The 14,451-nt window shown below is 37.5% G+C and overlaps 1 protein-coding gene across 1 annotated transcript in view; it reads left to right on the forward strand.

Annotated features, from left to right (window-relative positions):
* LANCL3 (LanC like family member 3) overlaps positions 1-14,451 on the forward strand; it is a 150,567-nt gene that overhangs the window by 30,159 nt on the left and 105,957 nt on the right. Inside the window, exon 2 of the mRNA XM_077765087.1 lies at positions 12,600-12,695. Coding sequence (XP_077621213.1) covers positions 12,600-12,695 — 96 coding nt within the window. The remainder of the gene's footprint in view (positions 1-12,599; positions 12,696-14,451) is intronic.

Genomic DNA, 14,451 nt, shown 5'->3' on the forward strand with positions numbered 1-14,451 from the left:
TCACTGATTATATACATGAAGCATTCAGGGAGTTTTAACGAAGTGACAAGGCCACCAACTGCTACCCTAGGTAAATTTTAAAAAGCCATCACTAGCACCCTATCAGACAAAGTAATGAGAGCTACTGTTCAATTATTGCTAGCAATAAGAAAGATGATGATTTCTCCTTCAAACAACTTAGAGAAAAGCTCATTGCACCTTTTCTACCAAAGGCTATTTCCATCTCTTGGCTTGTGCTATTTTAAGCATCTGTCAGGTCTTGAGCAATTTCTATATATCTCTTTGGCAGCAGTCCCAACATCCAAATTAGCAACTAGATGTATGAATAACCAAGCAAGATAAGAAATCGCCATGTGTTTTTAAGCTAAGCCTCATTTGTCCAAAGGGAAACTAAAACCCAACCCACTAACAATAACAAAAATATTCCTCTATGATAGCTTAGTTGTGCTGTCATTTATAAAGTTACATAATTTTCATATTGAGATTTCACAATAGGTCTTTGCTTTTAGAAATAAGAGAGTATGGTAGCATAGTAAAAATTATTTAATTGAACTATTTAAAGTTCTGCTGTGACATATATTATGATAAACTACTCTGCCAAAGGGGAAAAATATTATGTCCCATCTTGGCTTACAGAAAGTAATCAAATACAAGATAAACAAAAATAGAGGAATGCAGCCATTAAAAATTATACTTTTAAAGGGATTTTAATAAAAAATACAGTAATTTCACAGTTTTCTTAAAATCAAGATATCCTATATAAAGGCATAAAAAATTATAAAAGAAATATGTGAGAATATTATATTTCTTTAGCTGTTGGGTTATGGGTTATAGTTTTCAAATTTTCTACCATCAGCACACACTGCTTTTCTAAATGAAAAAAATACTTTTACTAAGAATTCAGTATTTTGTATGTAAATGTTTAAAATGTACACTTTCAATTCTAATTACTAAGTTATTAATATGAATGATTAATGTAATATGAAACATCATTTGCATGTCTTGCTAATTTTTGTTTAAATATGTTAAGTATTCTGTTCCAATCAGAAGTGATAGTTCTTCCATTTTACAAAATCATCTTTTCAACAAGTGTTTTCCTCTCTGAACTGTGCTTTGTCCACATGTCAGAAATACTCCTTAGTCGTTTACCTGTGCATTTACACATTATATAATACGTCATTTACAACGTATTATAGTGGCTCTCAATCTTTGCTGCTCATTGGAATCACATTGGGAATTTTTAAAAATTCCAATGTTCATGCCACATCCCTGACACATTAAATCAGAATTTACATGGGTGGAATCCAGGTATCAGCAGTTTGTAAAGCTTTATGGTGATTCCAATGTGCAGCCAGTGAATTAAAGTCTTATTACTCAAACTGGTCCATAAACCAGAAGCATCAGCATTACCTAAGAATTTATCAGCCACCCCAAACTTACTAATTAGAATCTGCATTTTCACAAGATCCTCAGATTATTCACATGCATGTTAAAAGTTGAGAAGTGCTGTTCTAGAGTCCTGAAATGAATGACTGAAGTTAATAAGTCCAAGGTCATGAGTGTGACCTATAGTTGCAACCATTAGTTCGTCTATGTCGGAAGTAGGTAGTCAGTCACTAGTTTAATATTCAATGTTTTCTGATTTTAAGGTAATGCGTATGGACAGTCTTTTGTGTCCATGAGTAGACAAATGCTTATAATGACCTCCCAAAGTTAAGGAAGCCCTCAATAAATGTTAGCTAGATATTATTATTATTCCTGCCTTCAAATGGGCAATCTGATTAGAATGTCCATTTCCCTCCTTCCTTACCTGGCAAAGGCCAACTTAGCATTCAAGTATCAATTCACTGTGGAGCCTCACCCTAAGTATCCTCAGATGAGGAGTCCCTCCTGCATGTGGCTTTCTGTAATAATTCATCTGCCGTGAGACTGTGGTTCCTCCTACCCTGTGTGCTCTTTCAGGAGAGGGACCACATGTCCTTGAATTCCTAGGCCCTCCATAAATACATACAAAATGAATCAATAATTGAAAGAGAGAACCATCTCCTCTCATGGAGATTTGCCAAGTGCATGGCAGAGGTTTTATTCAGGCAGAAGAGAAAACCACTAGAAAGCATTTGGGTTTTAAACTGATTGAGCTATGAGATGGATTTTTTATGAAGCATGTACTGTTTAAAGGAAAATTTTAAATAATGCATTATTTAAAGACTTCTAAACTATAGACTCTTATTTCATATATATGGCTCCCAAGGAAAAGCTCTTATTGTGAGAATTGGACTTTTATCTGTTCTTGTGCATTAATTAATCTACTCATTCATTCAACAGTAAATCATTTTAAATATCTACTCTAAGGCATTATATGTCTTAAGTGCCTACATAAAGGCATAACAACATGAATGTATCACTCTTTAGTAGGATTAAGTAGAAATAGTATCATCATATTATAATATCTTACAACAGGAGATGATGTATATTTTGCCATTAGAAAAAATAGCATACACTTGCCGTAGAGGGCACAATGATCTCTCTTTGTGGGTTTTTCTGTATCCCCACCTTAACTCTGGTGTGCTTTCAACAGCCAGGCCAACACCTGCCGCTCTTTTTCAGGGGAGGACTCCCCTCAGGCTATTGGAAATGCTTTGCAATGATTGTGGATGTGGAAGGATGAAAACACAGCCTCCCTGCTTCATGTTGGGACAACTCTAAAAAGTGTAACTTACACTCCAGAGCTCCCTCATAAAAATAGGTTGAAGTTACTCTTTATGTCATTTGACCTCAAATGGCACCCTTACTTGGTTTTTTCTCTTTTCCCTTTATACTTCTCATTATTGGTGCCTTTCTGCAGCTCCCCTCCTCCATACCACACCCTGCCACAGGAGTGTGTCCTTAATAAATCGCTTGTATGCAAATCCTCTTCTCAGGCTCTGTTTCTTAGGATCATGACCTAAGGCATATTTTAATGCTGTGTTTCTATAGAAATATATAAATACACACACAGAATTTTACACACTAAGCACCCTTTAGCCTGTATTTTATTTTGCTTTATCAACTAGTCATTTATGTTCTTTATACACCTGTATTTCCCGCTGGTTAAGGGGACCTTAAGAAAGGGAAATGTTTTGGGGCGCCTGGGTGGCTTAGTCGGTTAAGCGTCCGACTTTCGACTTTCGCTTAGGTCATGATCTCGCGGTTCGTGGGTTTGAGCCCCGCGTCGGGCTCTGTGCTGACAGCTAGCTCAGAGCCTGGAGCCTGTTTCAGATTCTGTGTCTCCCTCTCTCTCTGACCCTCCCCTGCTCACGCTGTCTCTCTCTCTCCTAGAAATAAATAAAAAATATTAAAAAAAAAAAAAGAAGAGGAAATGTTTTATTCCCTTTGTGTTCCCTGTTACCCTCCCTCCCCAAGACCACAACGTCTCACAGACAATCGATACAGGCAGGGAGAACATATAAACATCTTATAACTTAAAGATAAGCAAGTGAATTTTTCTTTAAAATGAATTCATCATCAAAAGGGTTTTAAAGTAAGAGATGGTGAAAATAATTACACCACTACAGACTCTCTTTCTTGGACCATTTTATGGTTAATGGCTACTAAAATTATTCAAATATAATCTGACACAGATTTTTCAAAAAGCCATAATTAGAAACAAAAGAGGAGATAAAAGGTTTCATCAAGTCTCTCCCTTTTNAAATTCTCACAGCAGGCAAATGAGCTTCGCAACCTGGCTGGCCTGCAAAATGCCCCTTCTCATCACTTCCTGGCAATGACAGTTCCCAGAATAAGGGAAGCAGCCCTTCCTAAGTCTGTTTGCTTTAATTCAGTTACCCACAATGCCTTAGGATGTTCTGATCAGGCACTTGTACACTGAATTTCAGAAGTTGTCTTATTAGAGATAAAATTGATCTCCACCTTCAACCAATTTCCATGCAAATTAGGCTTGGCTAAACATGTAGCTTGTAAAAAAGAAAAAAAAAAACAAAACAAGCAGTTGCAGAAATTCCAAAGACCTAAAGTATTTTTCAACACTTGTCATATGTGGTAAAGAAAAGTCATTTTTCCAGAAGCTTTCCCATGCCTGAGTTGCTGCCTCACGCCAGCTCTTTACTAAAGTCCACAATTGTTTCAATGTGGCTGTTGCTGTTTTACTTCCTTCAGTAAATCTACTTTATTATTATGATTGGCCCTTATTGTCAAAGATCCAACCAGTGTTGCTGGAGGAGAACATACCTCCTAGCATTAGAGCATGTGAACAGAGGTGTGACATTCTAAACAAATGCCAAAAATGATGGTACCTCTGTGCCAGAGAAAAATGTTTCTTGGTTTCAAGAATCGCCCAAACCAGAACTGGTTGGGAGGGCTTGTTAAAAAATGCAAATTCCTAAAAAAAATGCCAATTCCTAGGATCCGTTGAATGAACCCACATTTTTGGAGATAGAACCCTCCTTTTTATCGAGCTCTACCTGATCATCACCTACTGGCCCAGGAGTGAGTCCATGACTTAAACACAGCCTATCAAAGCTATTCCTTAGAATTTTAAATTTGGTGTCCCTGGACTGGAAGCAGGAACTCTGTTTTGTTCTCTGATGTATCTTTAGCACTTCAAATAGTGTTGGTCATACAGTAGGAGCTTATCAAATTGGATACAGTAAATTTCAGTTTTACTTCAATGGTGAACATTATGAATCGTGAGGCTGCCATATTTCCCCACATTTTAAAGAAGGGGATAGAGACAGAATGAGACTGTCCTACAAATACCGTATGATTGCACGTATAGGAGGATTAGGAGGAACTTAACGGAGGACCATGGGGGAGAAGAAGGGGGNGGAAAAACAGAAAAAAAAAAAAAGAATGAGACTTTTCTAGAAACACTCAAGTCCATAATTCTAGTTGCCCCTGAGGCCCAGCTATCTCCCTGTCCTCTTGGTTTTGTGAACCAGTAAGTTGCTTGAATTCATTGCCCAAATTTGCTTGATTTGGGTTTTGTCACCCACATCAAAAGTATTCTAATAAACACAGGCAGGATTTCAGAGTCTCTTCTTTGTAAATTATTTTATTATATTGTACTACACGTTGGCAGAAACTAACTTCTGAAATTTTTAAAAATCTGAGATCCAAAGAGGTTTTTAAGAAGACTTGCCTAAGTTACATGCTAGTGTATGGCAAAACCAGAACTAAAATTGATATGGATCCTTCCTTCTTGGTGAAAAAGAATACAGAGATAAAACTTGGAAGAAATTGAGAGCTTTGAACTGTTTTTTACCTCTTCGGCCTTCCAATTAGCTTAACACTATAGCATAACTGGCTCAGTGATCAGGGAAATTTTCAGCCACCAGGTACTTTCAGAAATCTCATTCTACTAAAGATTGAATATCTGATAATTCTTGTCTACTCCTGGTGAAGGTTTCAACTGTCAATAGAAAGTGAGGGTAACAAAGGGACTGCTCCTTTTGATTTAATTCTAAAGAACTGGAATTGATGGTGATGTAGAAGTGTTAGGGATCTAAAGGATATTATTATATTGTCTTAGAAATTGCCTGACTTAGGCCTTGGATATATCTGGATACAAATTTGGGAAGCAAGGATTTCAAAATGTTCACAGGAAAAAAAACCAGAAATAAACTCTTCTATAGCTGTGCTATAAGCATGGGGGTAAAAGACTAAAAAGGAGTTAGGGATGTTTTGTTTTGTTTGGCCAACATCCTTTACCTTTTGCTCTGAAATCAACACCCTAATTTCCACTGGAGAATCACTTCTCTTCCACTCCTAGAACATGTAGTTTGGTCCCACATGCGTGTGTGACCATGGGGCACCTGAGTGGCTCAGTCAATTAAACATCCAACTTCAGTTCAGGTCATGATCTCACGGTTTGTGCTGATAGCTCAGAGCCTGGAGTCTGCTGCGGATTCTGTGTCTCCCTCTCTCTCTCTGCCCCTCCCCTGCTCATTCTCTGTCACTCTCCGTCTCTCAAAAATAAATAAATGTTAAAAAATAAAAATAAAAATAAAGTGTGACCAATCAGACTTTTGGTGGAATGAGCATGTGACCCAAAGCAAGCCAAAGAGAGTCAAAATTTCATTTAAAATTTATTAGGTTTGCTAATCTGTAGAACTGAAGCCTGTCCCCACTGTTTACTGGCAGCTATTTTATCAACACAAGGAAAGAGCCTGCCTAAGAATGAATCCAACCTAGGGAAAGACTGCAGGGAAGGATGTGAGGAGGGAGACAGAGAAAGACAGAGAGAAATTAACATCACTATTTTAGCACTTGGTTCTAGTCAGGGTAGGATATTTTGGTTATGAGCCTGTAAGTTTCCTTTCATTGAAATTCAGGTGGAGAGGTTGAATTGGGTCCTGTCTAATACAGAAGAAGCATCTAAAGAAACCAATGCAGTTATACAGGGAATTTGCTGAGCAACAAAATTTTTTAAAAGATAAAAACAAGATAGAGGTACAAACCAAATACGAATAAGTAGGAGTATCATGGAGCCTTAAGAATGGCATTAGCAGGGCACCTGGGTGGCTCAGTTGGTTAAGTGTTCAACTCTTGGTTTTGGCTTAGGTCATGATCTCACAGTTCGTGGGTTTGAGCCCCATGTCAGGCTCTGTGCTGACAACACGGAGCCTGCTTGGGATTCTCTCTCCCTCATTCTAACCCTTCCCTGCTCATGTGCATGCTATTTCAAAATAAATAAATAAACTTAAAAAAAATGGCATTAGGAAGACACAAACTGTTTAGGCTCATTAAGTAAACATACAAAAAGAAAACATGATTCTTTTTAAAAAATTATTTTCTCAGTAAGAAAAAGAAAATTATAGGAGTATTCACTGGGTCATAACAGAGGATAGAAGGAAAGCCCACACTATTCCACTTCTACTATTTTCCATTGACGAAAATTATTTTCAAATTGAAAAGGTTACAACAACAAAGATCAGGAGAAAATAGAAATGCTAAACACTTAGATTGGAGGTTATGCCAGTCTGAAAACAACTCTGATTTGAACAGAGAAATGATTTATTAACAGGAAATTGGGTAGCTCCTAGAAACTCTGGTAGGGGTAGTAAGCTGGACACAGAGACTAAGGGCCAGAGACACTGACTTAAAGGACCCCACAGAACAGCCTATTGAAGATTCAGTTGCCACCATCACTGTGCAGTGGATATTAAAGTTTCTGCCACAACTACAGTCGTATTGGGCATTACATGCTGCTACTAGACCCCTATCTTTCCCGCCCTGGAAACTCTGTCTTGACACAACTATACTTTCCACCTGAGATGAATCTCATGGCCGCAGACTTCTGAGCATCCTTGGCTTCAGTTCAAAGGCTGAATGCACTGACAAATGTATCTGATTAGCAAAATGTAGTTTAATACTCACATTCTCAGTGCAAAGAATGCTGGGGAAAATCTTAATATGGCATTTTTAATTCTAAAGGAGGAGGTAGGCTTTGCTTCTCACTAAAACTCATCAAGTGTGAATTCCTCAAACAGAGGATGAAATTCAAAACTCATGTGCAGCCCAAACAACTGGCAATACACTCCACAGACCATAGTTAGTTTGCTTCAAAGGGTTGACTCTTGAGGATTATTGACAACGGGAATTCCCAGAAGAACCAGAAGCATTTGAAAACCAATTTTTAAGAATAATAGTTGAGGGAATTGGCAACCTTTAGTCTGAAGAATCATCCATTTCCTGTAGTACTGTGAATACTGAGACGACAGCATTACTCTTTTCCAGGAATGCTGTCTAGTCCAAACCTCACGTGCCCCACCCACCCAGCTCTTCCATATTGGTCTGTTGCTAGATTATTTCTAGGAGATAAAACTGGGAGAGTTGGAGCCTGCTCATCACAGACAAGGCTATTTTAACAGATGTAAATGTCCTCTCATGGCCTAACTCTAGAGTCACAATAAGCTGCATTTCCAGGGAAATCTTTGTAAAAAAGCCAGAGGATCATAGCTCCTGGCAGAGACTAAAATATTGTAATGCATGGGTATATGGACCATATAACCATACAGGCTATATGGAGCCTATAACAGCATCCTGTCTCCCTTCACTCCTTAGCAATAAAATCCTAGTTTTATGTAGAGTGGCAATACATCCAACTAAAAGACTATGTTCCAGTCATCCTTAAGATAGTGCAATATGACTGAGTTCTGGACAATCAGAAGGAAGCAAAAATATTTGTGGGATTTCAAAAAGGGCACCTTCAAAGGGCTAACTCAGCTTAGAAAAACAACATTTTGCCCTCAGCTGTAAAGTGTCTCAGAAAATGGAAGCCATGTACTAAATATAGTAGTGCAGAAAGACAAAAGCACCCCAGGTCCTTGGTGTCGCTGTAATATTATCTTATCAGTCCTGCCTCTGTGCCGTGGGATTTTTTTATTGTGGTTAAAAAAACATGTAACAGGAGATCTATCTTCTTAAAAAACCCTTAAAGTACAGTACAATACTGTTAATTATAAGCACAATGTTGTATAACAGATCTCTAGAAAACTTCCATCTTGCACGACCCATTGAACGACATTCCCCCATCTCACTTCTTCCCAACTTGAGCCCCTCGTAATCACCATCTACTTGCAAGCAGTTTCACTACTTAAGATACCTCACATAGGTAGAATCACATAGTACTTGTGCTTCTGTGACTGGCTTATTTCACTTAGCATAATTACCTTATGGTTGATTCATACTGCAGCATCTGACAGGATTTACTTCCTTTTTATGGCTGAATAATACTTCACTGTATCTATATATATTTTCTTTACCCATTCATCCAGAGAAGCACATTTAGGTTGTTTTCACCTCCTAGCTACTGTGAATAATACTGCTATGAATATGGGAGTACAAATATCTCATTGAGATCCTAATTTCAATTCTTTTGGATAAATACCCAGAAATTGGATTCCTAGATCATATGATAGTTCTATTTTTAAATTTTTGGGAAATGTCATATTTTTCTTCATAGCAGTGGAACCATTTTACATTCCCACCAGGAGTGTTCAAGGGTTCCAATTTCTCCCTTGTTGTGTTTCAAATAATAGCTATCCTAACAGGTGTGAAGTGGTATCTCATTGTGATTTGACTTACATTTCCCTGATTATTAGTAATGTTGGGCATCTTTTTGTATACCTGTTGGCCAGTCTTCTTTGGAGAAAGGTCTATTCAAGTCCTTTGCCCATTTTTAAATTGGGTGTTTGTTTTTGCTATTGAGTCGTAAGTGTTCTTTATATATTTTGGATATTAACCCATTTTCCGATATATGGTTGGCAACTATTCTCTCCCAATCCATAGGTCACCTTTTCATTCTACTTTTGGTTTCCTTTGCAGGTTTCCTGTGCAGAAACTTTCTTTTTAACATACAGTGCAATGTTGGTTTCAGGAGGAGAATTCAGTGATTCATCACTTACATACAACATCCAGTGCTTATCACAATTAAGTGCTCTCCTTAATACCCATCATCCATCTAGCCTATCTCTCACCCACCTCCCTCCATCAACCTTCAGTTTGTTCTCTATCATTAAGAATCTCTTGTGGTTTGTTTCCTTCTCTCCTCTTCCATCTCTTCCCACGTATTCATCTGTTTTGTTTCTTAAATTCCACATATGAGTGAACTCATATGGTATTTCTCTGTCTCTGATGGACTTATTTCACTGAGCATAATACATTCTAGCTCCATCCACACTGTTGCAAATGGCAAGAATTCATTCTTTTTGATGGCTGAGTAATATTCCATTATACATATACATATGTATATACATATACATATGTGTGTGTATATATATATGTCATATCTTCTTTATCCGTTCAGCAGTCAGTGGACATCTGGACTCTCTACATAGTTTGGCTATTGTTAATAGTATATGCAGAAACTTTTTTAAATGTTTATTGGGGGGGGAGGGGGGAGAGGGAGGGAGAGAAAGAATCCCAAGCAAGCTCTGCTCCTGAAGCAAGGCTCAATACCACAACTATGAAATCATGACCTGAGCCAAAATCAAGGGTCAGACACTTACCCACCACTTAACAGACAGGCTGTGTGTTCAGGCCCCGTGTGCAGAAACTTTTTAGCTTAATGTATTCCCAAAGCTTTTGTTGCTTGTGCTTTTGGTTTGCTTCTAGGAGCTTTTATAGTTTCAGGACTTACATTTAAGTCCTTCATCTATTTTGAGTTGATTTTTGTATGTTCTGCAAGAGTCAAATTTCATTCTTTTACACATGGATGTTCAGTTTTCCCAAGACCATTTATTAAAGAGATTATCATTGCTCCATTGTGTGTTCTTGGCACACCGGTCAAAGACCGTTTGACTATATATGCATGGGTTTATTTCTGAACTCTGTATTCTAATCCATTGCTCTATATCTCTGTCCTTAGGCCAGACCATATTGATTTTTGATTGCTCTAGTGTTGTGATAGGTTTTGAAATCAAGAAGTATGAGGCCTCTAGCTTTGTAGTTTTGCAAGATTGTTTTGGCTATTCAAGGCCCTTTGTGGTTCCATATGAATTTCAAAATGATCTTTTCTATTTCTGTAAACACTGCCATTGGCATTTGATGGGATTTCATTAAATCTGTAGATCACTTCGGGTACTATGGACATTTTAACAATAATTGTTTTCTGATCCATGAACATGGGGGCATCTTTTCATTTCTTTGTATATTCTCTAATTTCTTTTAGCAGTGTTTTGTAGTTTTCAGCATACAAGTTTTTGCCTCCTTAGGTAAGTTTCTTCCTAAATTCCTATTTTATCCTCTTGATGCTATTGTAAACAGGGATGTCTTCTTGACTTCCCTTTTGGATTGTTCATTGTTAGCGTATAGAAATCCAACTAATTTTTTTATGTTGATTCTTTATTCTGCAAACTTTACTGAATTCACTTATAAGTTCTAAAGCTTTTTTTGTGAAAACTTTAGGGTTTCTACAAATAAAATCATGTTATTTGTGAACAGAGATAATTTTACCGTTTTCTTCTCATTTGGATGCCTTTTCTTTTTCTTGCCTAATTGTTTTGGCTAGGACTTCCAGTGCAATTGTTTCCTTTGCTGTGCAGAAGCTTTTTATCTTGATTAGGTCCCAATAGTTCATTTTTGCTCTTGTTANATTTCTCATATTCTTTTGTGTACTTCCTAAAGGCATTTTCTTTGTGGTAACCATACGGCTTACAAAGAACACCTTATAGTTAATCACAATCTACTATAAGATGATAGCAACTCAACTTCAATCAAATACAACAACTTTATTCTTTTACTTCTTCCCCACCATACACTTTGTTATTGATGTAACAAATTACATTTTATATTGCATACCCATTAATATGTTTTATAGTTATTTTTATATTTCATAACTTCTATACCAGAGTTAAAGGTGATTCACACATTGCCATTTCAGTATTACAGTATTCTTTACTTGTCTGCATTTTTAAGAGTGTGCTTATATTTTCCCATGCTTTTGTGCTGTTTTGCATCTCTCCATTTCAACTTGAAGGTCTCCTTTTAACATTTCTCATAAGGCAGTTCTAGTGGTGATTAACTGCTTCAGCTGTTGTTTATATGGGAAATTCAATTAATTTTAAATGGTGGTGTGGCAAAAAAGGAACATTTTGCTAGATAGAGTATTCTTGTTTGGCAGGTTTTTTTTTTTCTTTCAGCACTTTGAATAAATCATTGCACTCCCTTCTGGCCTGCAAGGTTTCCACTGAGAAATCCACTGATATCTTTATAGGGTTCCCTTGCATGTGGTAAGCCACTTTTTTCCTGCTGCTTTCAAAACTTTTGATAATTTCATTATAATGTATCTCAGTTTGAAATTATTTAGCTTCATCTTATTATGTATCTGTTGGACTTCTTGAATCTGGAGGTTCATTTTCTTCCCAATTATTTGTGAAGTTTTCAGTCATTGTATCATGAAATAAGCTTTCTGCCCTTTGTTCTCTCTCCTCCTCCTTCCTAAGATTCTAATAAAGCACAGATTAATCCTTTTTATGATGTCCCATAATTTCTTTAGGTTTTCTTCACTCTTTTTTCTTTTTGCTCATTTGGATAATTTCAAATGATCTTTACTTCAAATTTGCAAGTTCTTTCTTATGCTTGTTCATGTCTGGTGATGAATCTAAGGAACTTTTTAATTCACTTATTGCATTCTTCAGATTCAATTTTTTTGTCTGCTTTTCTAAAATATTTCCTCTTTTTTGAAATGCTCATTTTGTTCATTCATAATTTTCCTAAGATCCTTGACTATCTTTATGGAGACTGTTTTGAATTCTTTGGCATGTCGTTGTATATACCTTTGTTTTTTTAGGGTCAGTTCCTAGAGATATATTTTGTTCCTCTGATTGGGCTGTTTTCCCTTGTTTCTTTGTGTTCCTTATAACTTTGTATTGGGATTTGCATGTTTGCAAAAATAGTCAACTCTCCCAGTCCTTAGAGACTGACTTCACAACAGAAATACCTTCACCAATCAACTGAGCTAGCGATTCTGGAGGCCTCTCAACCCTTTTTTGTGAATGTGGCTTTTTTGGACTCGTGCATGTAGATTCCTATTTAGAGAGATTTTTTTTCAGGAGCTTGTAATCTCTTGCTCCCTCTGGTGTGTCTCTGTTATGCTGTAGGTCCTCTGAAGCAGCAGCATGTTGCCCAGCTCTTTGTTGTTCTCTGCAGCCCCAGGCCTCTAGAGTATGCCAGTTCCTGTCTGTTTTCTGAGACAGGTAAGACAGAAATGCCAGAATGTCACATGCATACTCCAACTGAAGGAGAGGCCATCAAACTCTATTAGCCTTTGTCTACTGTGCCATGGGCCTTCTGGAACAGCAGCATGCCACATAGTTCTTTTGTGTTCACAGTGGCCCCGAGGCATCTAGCGTATGCTGGGCCCATCCATACTCTGAGATAGGCAAGGTAGAAGCCAGTCCCTCAGGAAGCCCCCCAAAATCCAGAATATTGGAGACATATTCCAGTCTTCTCTTTGCCCACTAAAAGAGAGGCTGCTGAGTTATATCATCTCTGTCTATTGTACCGTGGCTCCCCTAGAGCTTTAGCATGCTGTCCAGCTCGTTTTTGTTCTCAGCAACCTCCAGGCACCTGGACTATGCTGGTTCCCATCAGTGCTCCAAGACAGGTGAAACAGAAGCCAGTCCCTTGGGCAGGCTCCTAAAAGTCAGAGCATTCGATGTATGGTTTAGTCTTCTCTTTCGCTTTCTAGGTAAATCTGGAGCTAGGAGATTGCTGCAGATTGCATGGCACCGCGCCAAGGAGAGGGGCTCTGGCCAGAGCGTACCACAAATGTTCCAATGGACCTCAGTGTGACTGGTTTCATGCTTGGCCTTGGGTGCAGAAACCTCTTAACTGCCTTTCTGAGTTCTCACCGAGGGAACTGGTTCATAAACTGTTGTGGAATCTATTTCCCCGGGAGGAAGGCAGGCCTGGGGCTTCTATTCTAGCATCTTGCTGACATCGCTTTCTGTATCTTTGAGTTTTTTTAATAGGTGAGAGAAATTATTTTGCTTAAGTTTTAACACGTTTTTCTTTTTTTAAAAAATAAATTGATATTTTATTAATTAGTGTCTATAAGAATCATAACATGTGTCCGAGTTACTATGCTTTTCTTTTTTTCTTTTTTTAAAATAGTTTATTGTCAAGCTGGTTTCCATATAACACCCAGTGCTCATCCCCACAAGTCCCCTCCTCTTTTTAAACAGCTAACTCTAATCCTAATGGATGCAGACAGATGCCTACTTTTGGTGGTAGGTAATATTATACCAAGTCTTAAAGCTTTATACACATAGGATGATATAAATCTAAGATTCAAAGTACTTTTCTTCTCCCAAACATTTTATGAAAAAGAAGTTTAAAAGAATAATGAAAATTCATAAAAGTGAAGTTCTCAGGAAAGCAAATCCTCCTCTTTATTTTTGTTTTTACCCATAGGAAAACAACGGCTCTCATGCTGTTTTGGTTAATTAAGAGGAACAGACATCCAGATGTTAATCCCTTAGCCAGCCTCAAACTCCACATCTTTTTTTGGTCTGGATACTCAGTCTGCCTCACAAACCAGAGTGAGCTTGTACAAGATAAATGGCTTCATTTTATTTATATTTAATCATTTGGTAAATGAAATAAAGCCATTATAAGAGATAATAGACCTCAGATTTAAAAATAAATATTGAGGCTAGATAAATATCTCTGCTTTTTCGCGACACTTATCTGGCAGCAGGAACCTATTAGACTGTCATGATGTTCTAGTCCATTGACTGATCTTCAGGCTCCCTTTTATAGAAGGCCAATCTTTTGGATGCTTTTATACTCATCATATATACGTACGTACTTACCTACTTATCTCTCCTGAATCCACTAGGACTCTATATCTGAATTCCAATTTTGTATGTCTCATGCAAAACTCAAAATCCAAATGCACAGCGCTTTTGACAGAAAGAGGCTAGATGCCACCATCTGAATAGAACCCAA

The sequence above is a fragment of the Crocuta crocuta genome, unplaced genomic scaffold, assembly GCF_008692635.1.
Source record: "Crocuta crocuta isolate KB4526 unplaced genomic scaffold, BGI_CrCroc_1.0 scaffold301, whole genome shotgun sequence".
Taxonomy (NCBI): Eukaryota; Metazoa; Chordata; class Mammalia; order Carnivora; family Hyaenidae; genus Crocuta; species Crocuta crocuta.